Source organism: Mytilus edulis, chromosome 5 (assembly GCF_963676685.1).
Source record: "Mytilus edulis chromosome 5, xbMytEdul2.2, whole genome shotgun sequence".
NCBI classification, from domain to species: Eukaryota; Metazoa; Mollusca; class Bivalvia; order Mytilida; family Mytilidae; genus Mytilus; species Mytilus edulis.
This window is the reverse complement of record NC_092348.1, coordinates 3,957,794-3,970,707: the sequence shown is the minus strand read 5'-3', so window position 1 is coordinate 3,970,707 and position 12,914 is coordinate 3,957,794. Positions and strand designations below refer to the sequence as shown.

Sequence of the window (12,914 nt, the reverse complement as noted above, 5' to 3'; positions counted from 1 at the left end):
AGTGCTTTCGGATAGTAGATGAAATATTTGTCAAATCGGGATGGAAGGTTACAACAAACGGAATTCTATCTTCACGGGTCGTCTTATCTTTGTATTCCATGAGGCTAGCTCGATCTTTTTCTTGGGCTTTATCAAAAGCGTCTGTGATGTTTTTGGTTTTGTATCCTCTTGATTTCAGCTGTGTTTTTAGTTGTCCCAAACGATAGTTAAGTTTGGATTCCGAGGAGCAAATTCGCTTTAGTCTGATGGCTTGACTGTAAGGTATACTCCTGGAGCAGTGTTTCGGGTGACAACTTTTTGGAGAAAGGAACTGGTGTCTATCAGTTTTTTTTGTGTGAAGATCAGTTGTCATGACCCTGTTTTTTACAAATGTGGTGGTGTCGAGAAAAGCAATTTTCTCGCTTGAAAATTCAGATGTAAATTTAATTGAGTGATGGAACTGATTACAATGATCTAAGAAATCTTGCAAATGTTCTGCAGTATCGTTCCATTTCATGTCAATGTCATCAATAAAACGGAGCCATGACAAGGGTTTGTATGACACACTCAAAAGGATGCGTTCGCGAGATCCCCCCATAGAAATGTTGGCAAAAGAAGGTGCCATTTTTGTCCCCATACTAGTTGCGTCAATCTGTAAAAAGTGCTTGTCGTTGAAAACAAAGTTGTTATTTTCAAGCACTAGCTTCAGCAATTGAACTAGACAGTCAGTTTGGGGATGTTTATCCTGTCGAGTATTCCATACTTCTTCACACGCGGCTATTCCTTCATCTTTTGGAATATTTGTGTATAAAGAACACACATCCATTGAAACCAAAATTGTGTTGTTAGGTAAAGGACTTAAGGAATTCATTTTCTTCAAATAGTCAGTCGTATCTTGAATATGAGATGGTAATTGTTTAACATGTGGTCTGAGGTGGTAATCAACAAATTCTGAAATTTTTGCGGTGGAATGGCCATTAGCTGATACTATAGGTCTCCCTGGAATCCCTTCTTTGTGGAGTTTTGGAAGTAAATAAAATCAACCGGCTGTGCATGTTTCGTCTGGGCGTAGATAATCGTACGTATCGTCATCAATTTGTTTATCTTTATTCATTTCTGAGAGGACGTCATTAATGTTTTTGTTGATTTCTTTGGTTGGATCACATGATAGTTCTTTATAAAATTTAGAGTTTGAGAGCTGACGATTTCCTTCTTCGATGTAGTCTGCCTTGTTCATCAATACAACGGCACTTCCTTTGTCAGCTTGTTTGATAACAATTTCGTCATGGTCTTTTAAGTTTATCATGGCTTGACTTTCTGACTTTGAAATATTTCTGACTTGTTAACCACTTATTGAAGATCTGACTTCAGCTTTGACTGATGTAATGAATGATTCCAAATTGTCGTTTTTGCTTTTAGGGGATTCCATTTACTTTTCTTTTTAAATTTTGGGATGCATATGTCTCCTCTATCACTCTATTAATCAGATTCATTCATTCCGGCTTCTTTTAAACTATTTGAAAATAACTGTGCCACAAGAAACTCTATAAAACTAAAAGAAGACTATAACACAACAAGATCTTGATACAGAAATTTGTAAAAATCAAGAGTTTCTGAGCAGAAAGATGATGAACCAGGGGTATGTCAAAGAACGTTCTTTGTCAAATCGGGATGGAAGGTTACAACAAACGGAATTCTATCTTCACAGGTCGTCTTATCTTATGTCAAAGAACGTTCTTTGACCTACCCCTGGTGCATCTTTTCCAATGATTTTTTTTTGTTTTGTTTAAAGAACGAGACGTCAGTAACGAAAACCACAGGTTTTAAAGCATTGTAAAGATTTCATTCAGAAACAAAAACACAACGTTGAACGTTGTGAGGGAAATCCAATATATATGAAACCAGTACAGTCCAAGACACCTTGTCTGGAAGGAGTGCCACATATGCACACACTAAAAAACAGATGAAAAAGCGTTTGCATATAAAAAGAGACAAAAAAATACCAAAGGAACATTTTCTCACGATAGTGAAAATAGTTTGTTGAAAAACAATTCAAGCATATTACTTTTACTGTTTAGTATGCTTTAGTGGTCTTCGTTTGACGTGGCTAATTCGCTTGTCTATATGCTTTTTTGTGTTTTTTTTTTATTTATCACGTGGCTCTCTACTTATACATCCTGTCACTGTGTTATTATGCCAATATAAAAAAGAAAATGTGTTATGATTGCCAATGAGACAACTCTCCACAAGAGACCGAATGACACAGAAATTACAACTACAGGTCACCGTATGGCCTTCGACAATGAGCAAAACCCATACCGCATAATCAGCTATTACAAGCCCCGAAATGACAATGTAAAACAATTCAAAGAAGAAAACTAACTGCCTAATGTATGTCCAAAAATGAAAGAAAAACAAATATGTAACATATAAACAAACGACAACCACTGAATTACAGGCTTCTGTCTTAGGACAGGCCCAAACATACAGAATGTGGCGGGATTAAACATGTTAGCGGGATCCCAACCCTCCCCTTACCTAAGAAAGTGGTATAACAGAATAACAATGTTTGCTTACATATTAGTTTGTTGCTATAGTGATTGAGATTATAAGACAATGTTGACTGCTGACCTTATTTTTTTTACATTTTTACCTAGTATGTCTGTTTGTTTTGTTCAGACATCGTTGTCAATATAATGGAATTTTATGCAACTGTCATACAAGTGAGTTGTTCAGCTAGCTTTAAATCTAGAAAACGTCAATTGACCCCTTAGAAGACGTGTTGTCTTTCAGAAAGATGTTTTAGTATTTATGCAGAAACCATAGTAGACAGAAAAAAACATAAAATTCAAACATTCACAGCAAAATTAGAATAAGAATAAGTTATCATTGTCTTAATTTCCAATTAAACAAAAGAAGATGTGGTATGATTGACAATGAGACAACTCTTAACAAGAGACCAAAATGACACAGAAAAAATTAACTTCTAGTAATCCGTTTAAAAGTTATTGCCCGTGCTTAATGTCAAAGTTATCAAATTCAGTCGTTCCCTGGGTTGATAACGTTTGATTTTGCCAGTTTTATGGACTTCCCACATTTGAATGTTTGGGGATATATTTGTCTTATGTGTTAACTGTGCCATGGTCATAAACACAAAAAGGATAATTATGTAAAAAAACATACATATCGGTTTACACGTTGAATTAACATATGGTTAAATCCCGATTGTTGAGGTAATATTTCATCTTATCTGATAAAGAACTTAACTAATAGGTGTCATTTGATTGGTCAGTTAATTGTGGTTGTTTGGATAGGAAATATTGTATACAAATCATTATAGGACGAAATATCCCCCAAGAACATGACTCGAATAAAAGTCATTGACGATAATATTCACAGAATTCCCTCATATGTTATATAAATGACTTCACCTTAATTCTCACTTTAATACGGAAAATATCAATTGATGACAAGGTCGTCACGTATTGCTTATACAGAATTCTAGCATCCTGTAATATATACTACGTTATAACTTTTTTGTCGTTCTTTTGTACAACATCAATAAATATGCGCTATTGAAAAAAATAACCTTGCGTATTTTGATACGAACATGCAAAACAAAGGCTACACGCGTACAGATAATTCATGAAGATTAGGCTTTGTTCCGTACATTCAAACTTTGATTTATTTTCGGAATACACATTCAAAAGTATATATGAAAAATATTTCCATCGATATTCATAATAAGTTTATTGTTTACCAAACTTTGAATTTTTAGAAATTCTAACAGTTTTCTACCCTAGGAATAACTTCAACTGTATTTGGCAAAACGTTCGGAAATGTTGGTCCACAATGCTCTTCATCCACGTAATTTATTGGCCTTTTCAATTTGTTTATTCGAGTGTCATTTTCACGGACTAAACGTGAGTCTGGAATTCAAAAATTTGAATCCTGGTATCTTTTTTCACACGTATAGGGCCTTATTCTGCATTTTAATCTATCCAAGAAAGAAGAACAAAAATATCGAAATCAAAGGTAAGTTCAAATGTGGGAAGTCCATAAAACTGACAAAATCAAACGTTATCAACCCAGGGAACGACTGAATTTGATAACTTTAACATTAAGCACAGGGAATAACTTCTAAAAGGAATAGTTGTTAATTTCTGTGTCATTTGGTCTCTTGTGGGGAGTTGTCTCATTGTCAATCATACCACATCTTATTTTTTTTAAATTGACAATTAAGACTATGATGACTTGTTCATAATCTAACTTTGCTGTAAATGTTTGATTTTTATGTTTTTTTCTGTCTACTATGGTGTCTGCATCAATACTAAAAAACTCTTTCTGGAAGGTAATACCTCTTTTCAAGGGTTAAATGACATTTTAAATATGTTAATATTATAGCAGCATTGTTTGAGGGTAAATTCAAGTCAATAATAACATACATTGTATTTCTAGTAACGAGATCATTAGGTTTCCCCAACCTTGAGCTTAATTAAATGGTTAGAAAAAAGTAAAAACACATTACAAGTGAACTCTGATGAAAATTCAAAACGGATCGTCCCTTATCAAATGGCAAAATCAAAAGCTAAAACACATTAAACGAATGGACAACTCTCATATTCCTGACTTGGTACAGGCAAAATACATTGATAACAAACAAGATTACAAGATGGCAACATATTTAAATCAAAGATTTAGTGCAGTTATTTTCTAATGAAGAAAATGGTTGATTAAATCTAGATTTAAAGCTAGCTGAACCACTCACTTGTATGACAGTTGCATAACATTCCATTATATTGACAACAATGTTTGAACAAAACAAACAGACATAATAGGTAAAAATGTAAAAAATAAGTTCAGCAGTCAACATTGTGATATTATTTCAATCACTATAGCAACAAACTAATATGTCAACAAACATTGTCATTCTGTTATACCACTTTCTTAAGTAAGGGAAGGGTTTGGGATCCCGCTAACATGTTTAATCCCGCCATATTTTGTATTTATGGGCTTGTCAGGAGCCTATAATTCAGTGGTTGTCGTTTGTTTATATGTTACATATTAGTTTTCGTTAATTTCTTGTACATAAACTAGGCTGATCAATAAGAGTGAAAATATTTCAAAGATTTGCTTTTTTTTTCATTTTTTTTCAAACTTAATGGATGTTTATATAGTAATTACTTGTTGCAGTTTTTAAAATTTTATTAAAGGTAAAAGCCTAAAAGATTCTTCTTGTTTACAATATTTTTGCATATCACTATGAACAGCTTCTTGCATTGTGAATATCTTATCCAAACTTATTTTGTGAATTGGTGAATGAGTAGGAACACTTTTTACTAAATCGCTTTAAAGTTTATGTAATTATCAAAGGTATCAGGATTATAATTTAGTACGCCAGACGCGCGTTTCGTCTACATAAGACTCATCAGTTCATTAAGATTACAGACTGACAATTTTGCTTAAGTTTGGCCTCTTGTGTTGATATATTTTGGGATATATTTGTCCTATGTGTTTAACTGTGCCATGGTTATATTTATCCTTCCAGATTTATAATTTTGATTACTTAATATTGCAAAACCATAATAAAAACTATGGATAACATTTAACTCCTTATCCATACTTTTGTTTTATATGAGTAATACATACCGTAATTATATTGTGCATTTTAGTACTATTCTGCGTAGCACATACAAGGTCATAAGAAACCAAAACATGTCCTTGTACTTTCCTTTCACTGTAGATTGACGCAGCATGTTTAATTTCCTTTGATATTTTATTGGTCAAAACTTATTATTTAAGGCATTTTTCGTTCAAGCATAATCAGTCTGAAACTTGTTGAAGATCACGTAACTTCAGGTAAGTATCTTTATATTTTAATGAGACTGCTACGTTTGTTTAAGTGATTAAGTAAATGTTTGTTCATCATGTTTTGCACTAATCTTTAATAATTACAATTTTATTTTTATTAGAAGCTTCAACATATTTTGTTACTTATTGTTGTCAATAGACACCAGTCTTAGGTGTTTATTCTACATAAACAGTGAAATTTGTGATAAAACATTTTTACAGGTTCCTGATTTCAAGTGGATAACAGATCAAGATGGAAAACATTTTTATTCTGTTTTTGATGATTGCATCTGCTTGCGCAGGTAAGTTCTATATTTTTGTTAAATTTATATTAGTTTAGACTAGAATATCCCTTCATATCCATAAGCACAGTGAATCATTACATTTTCAGATGTTTTTTTTTTTTAAGAAACGAAAGTTTACTTAAAGCGAAATGATTTCATAAATCATACTGTAAAATCATATTGTTTTGTTGTAATTTACAGTCTACCAATAATGATTATAAAATGTCATTTTTATATTCTTAGAAAAAAGTTTCAATCAACCAGTTTGATAAGATTAATCTGCGTAAGGTATATTTTCAGAGGATGGTATTTGTAAGGAATAATTCAGACGAAATATTTACTAAAGGTGTACAACAATGCATTAAAAATATCTATTCTCTAATATTTGTGCTATTTTCACATTTCCTAACCGGTGTGAAAAAAAATTCTCTTCACTAGTGAAAAATATGTTCTCGGCAAATGATTGGTTGAAATTTAATTGTGAAGTTAAATTTTCTTGTTTTCTTCTAAGTTTTCTTATTGTGACGTCATGAAAAAAGGAGACCATGTCTGAAGACGTCACATCAAAAGTACACAACTTTCCTCAAACCTTTGAAAAGGAAGGATAACAATCCAAAGAGAAATAGATTCCACCACTGTAACTCGTGTATTACGATATTTCTCCACTCTCAACAGTGATATTTTATTTATTTAAAAAGCTCGCCAAGCCTCGCGCTTTCAATATTAAAAATTAACTGTCTCGAGCGGAGAAATATCGTAATACACTAATTGTAGTTGTTGAATCTATATTTATCTTATTTTAGTTGGTTGGCCTAGTGGAAGGTACTCATTACCGAAACCAAAAACTGAATGCCCACCTGGATGGGCCAAAGGATGGAGGTACCAGGACAATGAAGATAGTAATAATATCAATTCTGTTACCCCAAGTATTAGCCATCACTTTTCTGGTAAGCGTTCTACATATGTTATTAATGATACTTATAAAAAATTTGGCGGATTAATAAAACCAGGAACGTTTGAAACATATGTAAAAGAGATAGCAAAACAATAATTTATAAATTTCATTCGTTCGAAGCGCTTTTCTGAAGCAACCTTACACCACAATAAATCCGAAGATGACAATATAATCGTTGGTTATATAATTACCATATCTAGCAATGTAATGTATTCATAAGTATTTCGGGCAACTTTTGCATACTTAAAACACTGAAGTAAATCTTTCAAAAAGTTTGTTTTGCAAGTTAATCATGAGTATTAACATCTCTGAGTGATCACATATATTTAAAATCATATCAACAAAAAAACTTATTGTTAATCTACCAAATAAATAATTAATGACCATTATGATTACGCGACATGGAATTATTGGACACCCAAGTATAAGTCTCTAACGATATTTGTCGACGTAAAGATGACTGGATTTCTGAACCAAAATTGATCAATTAATCTTAGTACAAATCATCCTCTCCGACGGATTTCTTTTGCATGAATAGGAAAATTAAGTCAAAGAAAAACTTTAAACAAATGAAACAGACAAAATAAATGTCGCAAGCGTGTACCTCGACTTGTTTTAGAGGAATAGCTAAATCTAAAGAAACCATGTGATAATTGACTAACGGAAAAAGTAGGAAAAAAATAATCAGAAGCCGATTATAAAATATTAATTAAAATGAATAAATGGATAAGTATTTAAGAATAAAACCAGCATTATTTTACTTTCCTTTATGTACTTCTAGGTACTTTTGGTAGAAACACAAAGTTGTATTACTGTACAAAAACAACATACAGCGGATCAGGATCTTGGCCAAGTGGAAATTATTGTATTGCGAGATATGGGAGTTCATGTCCTTCAGGTATGTGTGCAATTTTGATTCCCAAACATTCATATTTTCAATTTTGTTTTTATATCACTTAAGTTTTAACTTAATATTATAAAACAGACAAACTATAGTTCATAAAACACAGCATAGTAAAAACCTAAGTAACCTACCTCACTCTGCTCACTTTGATTATGTTAATTACAGTACAGTAGACAATACATAACATAGGGCTTTTATATTGAAAAAAGTAAAACACAAAAAAATGAACTCGGTAGAAAATTCGACACAAAATGTCCGTCATTAAACGGCAAAATCAAAAGCTAAAACCAATCAAACGAATGGACAAAGACTTTCATATTCCTGACTTGGTACAGGATTTTTCTTATGAGATGGCTTTTTCTTATGAGAAGGTTTTTTCTTATGAAAATGCATTTTCTAATGGAAGGGCATCTTCTTATGAATAGAGAGTTTCTTGGAACTTTTCTAGTAATATCATTTATACTAGTATACATAATGTATAAGTAAGTTATTGCCTATGCTGATATAAGTATTGTTATATTTATCGGGTAACAACTTACCAATGTTCAAAAAATTAAGGTCTAAATAGTTATCAAATGTACCAGGATTGTAATTTAATACGCCAGACGCGCGTTTCGTCGACCTAAGACTCATCAGTGACGTTCAGATCTAAGTCGCATTTTTTTTCTTGTGACGTAAAACATTTGTTTTTAAAAATGTCCTGTACAAAGTTAGAATAATGACAGTTTTTATTCCAAATAATCCGTTTCTATGCATTTGAGCATTTGTTTTTGTCGCATTTCCGTGTTTCTGTTGATTTGTTGTTTTCTTATTATAGTGAATGAATAAATGAATGAATGAATGAATGAATGTTTAGCCAGATTTTTGTTTTGTTTAATCAATTTATGACGTTTGAACAATGGTCTTTATATTCATATTGTCAAATAATTACATTAGATGTATGTTTCATTATAATACGTTATTCTGATTGGCTAACTAGCAATCTCGTAATATTCCTTAATCAATTGCATTACACAATGCAACGTTTCATTCATGATGACACGAGGTCCCACAATAAAGTGCACAGGTAAATGAAATAAAAACTTGATAAAAGGCGTGTTATCATGATCCTATAGGTAAAAATGTAATTATAAGTATTGAATGCTTTTTTTTGTAAATTTATGGGGGTGTAAAAGCGTTGACCGTGCGCACATTTTTGGTATGAAGCGCTTCCGCGCTTCATACAAAATGTACTTCGGTCAACGCTTTTACACCCCCATAAAATTACACAAAAGAGAATTCAATTCTTAAATATATTTCCTCCTGGTAGAAAAATACTGATGTTATCATTATGCAGTTCATTTTCAGGACTGACAAATTAACATTTATCAAATATATTTCCATCGAAGACAAAATGATTTATATCAATTTTCTTGGATTAAGGAAAACTTGCATTTGTATCATATTAGGCATTAGGACACTATGTAACGATTTATCTTAGAGACTATCTTAGCATGTGGAATTTAGACTAGTGGCCAATCAAAGTGTTCAAGTCTTCAATACCGTTAGTATTAAAAACTTCTTCCATTAATTTCAAAATCAAATGCCAAAATTATCGTTTTATTATTATCATTTTTATTATTAATATAATCATAAACTTTATATATATTAATAGGATTTACCACTGGCTTTATCTATTGGGACGACGAGGATAACGCAAATGCTAACTCAAAATGGGGTATTCTTCCATATGGAGTCTATGATAGGAACACAAAAATATACTACTGCTGCAAGTATGTAATTATTCAATAAGTTATTTTCTGTTCAGTATATGTCGCACTTCGACGAAGTGAGTTTATGGGGGAAGGTTAAAATAACAAAAATACCGATCATCGTGTATACCATCAAATTTCAACACCAGTATAACATTAAATAAGATCAATGATATGTGGTATGCAGTTGTATAAGCACTGTCTTATCCCATTCGAATTACATTCGTGGTCCTGTTCCCCGTGTGATGATTAATTGATTTTAAAACTTTTTTCCTGAGTTAACATATACTACTATTAAATATTGCGGTTAAAGAAGACCTACTAATGGTAGGTGAACTGTATTTGATATGCTGTTGTATTGGCATTTCTTATTTCAATGGAGATAACTTGGCTCCGTTTACTCAGGCATTGTGTATTGTCATTGAACGCTATGCGAAGTTAGCCATTTTAAATATTTCCATTTTGATTTCAAAATTTGCTTTATATCATCAAGATGTCAACAAAAACAAGACATATCTCTGTGTCAAACAGTCTGAACAAGTTTTTATCTAATTTTGGTTCAGCCTTCAGTAATTGTTTTTTATACACGTATTTTTTTTTGGAACTGTTTAAACACATTATTTTTACTCAGTTCGTGCTAAGTAGATATATAGATATACTGTTCCATTATTTTGTTGACAGAAATACTCTTTTTGATATAAGAGATCACGTGAAACAAGAATATTTAGATTTCTTTCAGCATTATTGTGAGTGTATCTTTCTCATTAAGTTTTATTATCACGATTTGTTCGCTTTTTTAGTATAACACGGGCGAAATCACAAAGCGTATTTTTTAAAGTATTTTTTAGAACCATGTATCTAGCACATGTAGCTTTATCCAATTATGAAAAGTTATGTTACCAATATAATTAAAGTGTGTGTCATTAAATAACCCAGTCCACACTTAGCCATTACGAAAGAAGTAAAACCGAGGTTGCCATCTTTATTGGGTACAACACTATTTTGCAATACTTGTCATTCGTATTACAACGGAAAGCGGACATTGAGTTAAATGCTCAAATATAATTCTTATTAATAATATTTAAGCAGGAGTAAAGATACATTTATAATAGATTATTTTTACACTATTGTATATATACAACAGATCGGATGGCTCTCCATACAGTTACATCAACCTACCAACAAGTAAGCCTTTCTATCTGTACAAATATACATCGACATGCCAGCGTGTACGTGGAATGACAGTCAGAGAAGAATCAATAAAGATGGATGACGAGGATAACCAGAACAACAGCAGTGATGGTGGTACCCATCCAAAGAAATCTGATACAACGAAAGTGTATTACTGTTATTATTCGTAGTGGTAACACTTCGCGATTGTTGACATCTCTCAGACAACAATCTTCCAGCATGGTGACACTTTTTATTTACTTTTAATATTTACTTCCTTGATTGGTTCGAGTACCTTAAAGACTGATTTCTTGTTGGACTTGTGTATTTTGTTTAAGTATGTTTCTATGTAATAAAAAACAGATATCTAACTTCTAACAATTACTTTGCAACTGGACGTTTAACATCATCATGTATTCAGATCTACTTTGCTAATTTTGAAGGATATTTCCTTTCACTCTATCAACTTAATAAAACGGAAAGTTGTTAGTATGAAGCAATGAAGTAATTGCAGTGATTGACCCTTTAGAGTTCGAAAAAGGTTGACGTGTTCAACATCTAGCTGTCAGGAACATACGTCTATATTAGGGAAAGTGTTATATTGTATGCAAACAAAAATCACAGTAAAAGCGAAAAGAACAGAGTAATTCAATGTAATTTGATAGTCTTACTTTATTTTTTTTCTAAGAAAAGGTTTTTAATGGACTTAAATGTTTTAAATTGTCATTTTGGGGCCTTTTACAGCTGACTATGCGGTATGGGCTTTGTTCATTGTTAAAAGCCGTACGATGGCCTACAGTTTTTTCATTTCTGTGTAATTTGGTCTTTTGTGGAGAGTTGTCTTATTGACAATCATACCACATCTTCTTTTTATAGTATATGTGTTTAGACAGTTTCTATGCATTAAGAAATATAAATCCTATTTCATACAATTAGTTTTCCACTGTATATTTAACAGTACTTTTTAAAAGCTTTGTCCCTTAAATCAACATGATAAAATAGAAAGTTGTTAGTATGAAATAATGAAGAAATTTTAGAGAATGACCTTCTTGAATTTAAATAAGGTTGAAATTTTCAACATCTAGCTGTCAGGAACATAAGTTAATCTTAGGGAAAGTGTAATCTGGTATGTAAACACATATCACAATGAAAGTTAGGAAGATCAGTGTTATTCGATCTTATTTGATCTAAATCTTAGAAAATGTGGTATGAGTGCCAATGAGACAACTCTCCATCCATATCACAATGTGTTAAAAGTAAACCTTTATAAAGGAGGTTGAAGTAGTGCCTTCAACACGGATCGTTTGGTCACATTGAACATCATGCTATAAAGTAGTTATCAAAGGTACCAGGAATATAATTTAATACCCCAGACGCGCGTTTCGTCTACATAAGACTCTTCAGTGAAGCTCATATCAAAACAATTAAAAAGCCAAACAAGTAAAAAGTTGAAAGGCTGAAAATGACTTATGTAAATAATTCAAACATGAAAACCAACGGTCTCATCTATATGAAAAACGAGAAACAAGATAGACATATGAAACACACCATAAACTTTGTTTTATGATAACGATGATTATCTAATTCGTTACACGGATGATAAAAATAACAAAATTATATTTAGATCATAACTGTTAAGTAATTAGTCAAACCTTCCCTGTGTGGGGCTGAATAAAGGCAACAGTAGTATACCGCTGTTCAATCTCATAAATCCAGGGACAAAAAACTAAATCGGGGTAACAAACTAAAACTGACGGAAACGCATAAATATAAGAGGAGAACAACGACACAACACTACAATGTAACTAAAACACACAAAAACGGACCAAGCATCAGACAAAATCCCACGAAAATAACAAATATAACATCAAAACCAAATACATGAATTTGGGATAGACAAGTACCGTGACACGTCTTATCGCAATGTCAATTTACACTCAAAAATAAGAGAAAACAAACGACGCAACGTTAAACTGTAACACACACAGAAACGAACTATAATATAACAATTGCCATATTCC

The 12,914-nt window shown here is 32.0% G+C and overlaps 1 protein-coding gene across 1 annotated transcript; it reads left to right on the top strand.

The window, feature by feature from the left end:
• Nucleotides 1-2,033: 2,033 nt before the first annotated feature.
• LOC139522794 (uncharacterized) lies at nucleotides 2,034-11,264 on the top strand. Its single transcript, XM_071316355.1, has 9 exons — nucleotides 2,034-2,097; nucleotides 2,564-2,736; nucleotides 3,758-4,274; nucleotides 5,016-5,838; nucleotides 6,052-6,131; nucleotides 6,917-7,060; nucleotides 7,850-7,966; nucleotides 9,627-9,744; nucleotides 10,868-11,264. The coding sequence occupies exons 5-9, from the start codon at nucleotides 6,083-6,085 to the stop codon at nucleotides 11,082-11,084; spliced, it is 645 nt and encodes a 214-aa protein (XP_071172456.1). The 5' UTR covers nucleotides 2,034-2,097; nucleotides 2,564-2,736; nucleotides 3,758-4,274; nucleotides 5,016-5,838; nucleotides 6,052-6,082; the 3' UTR covers nucleotides 11,085-11,264.
• The last annotated feature ends 1,650 nt before the right edge of the window (nucleotides 11,265-12,914 follow it).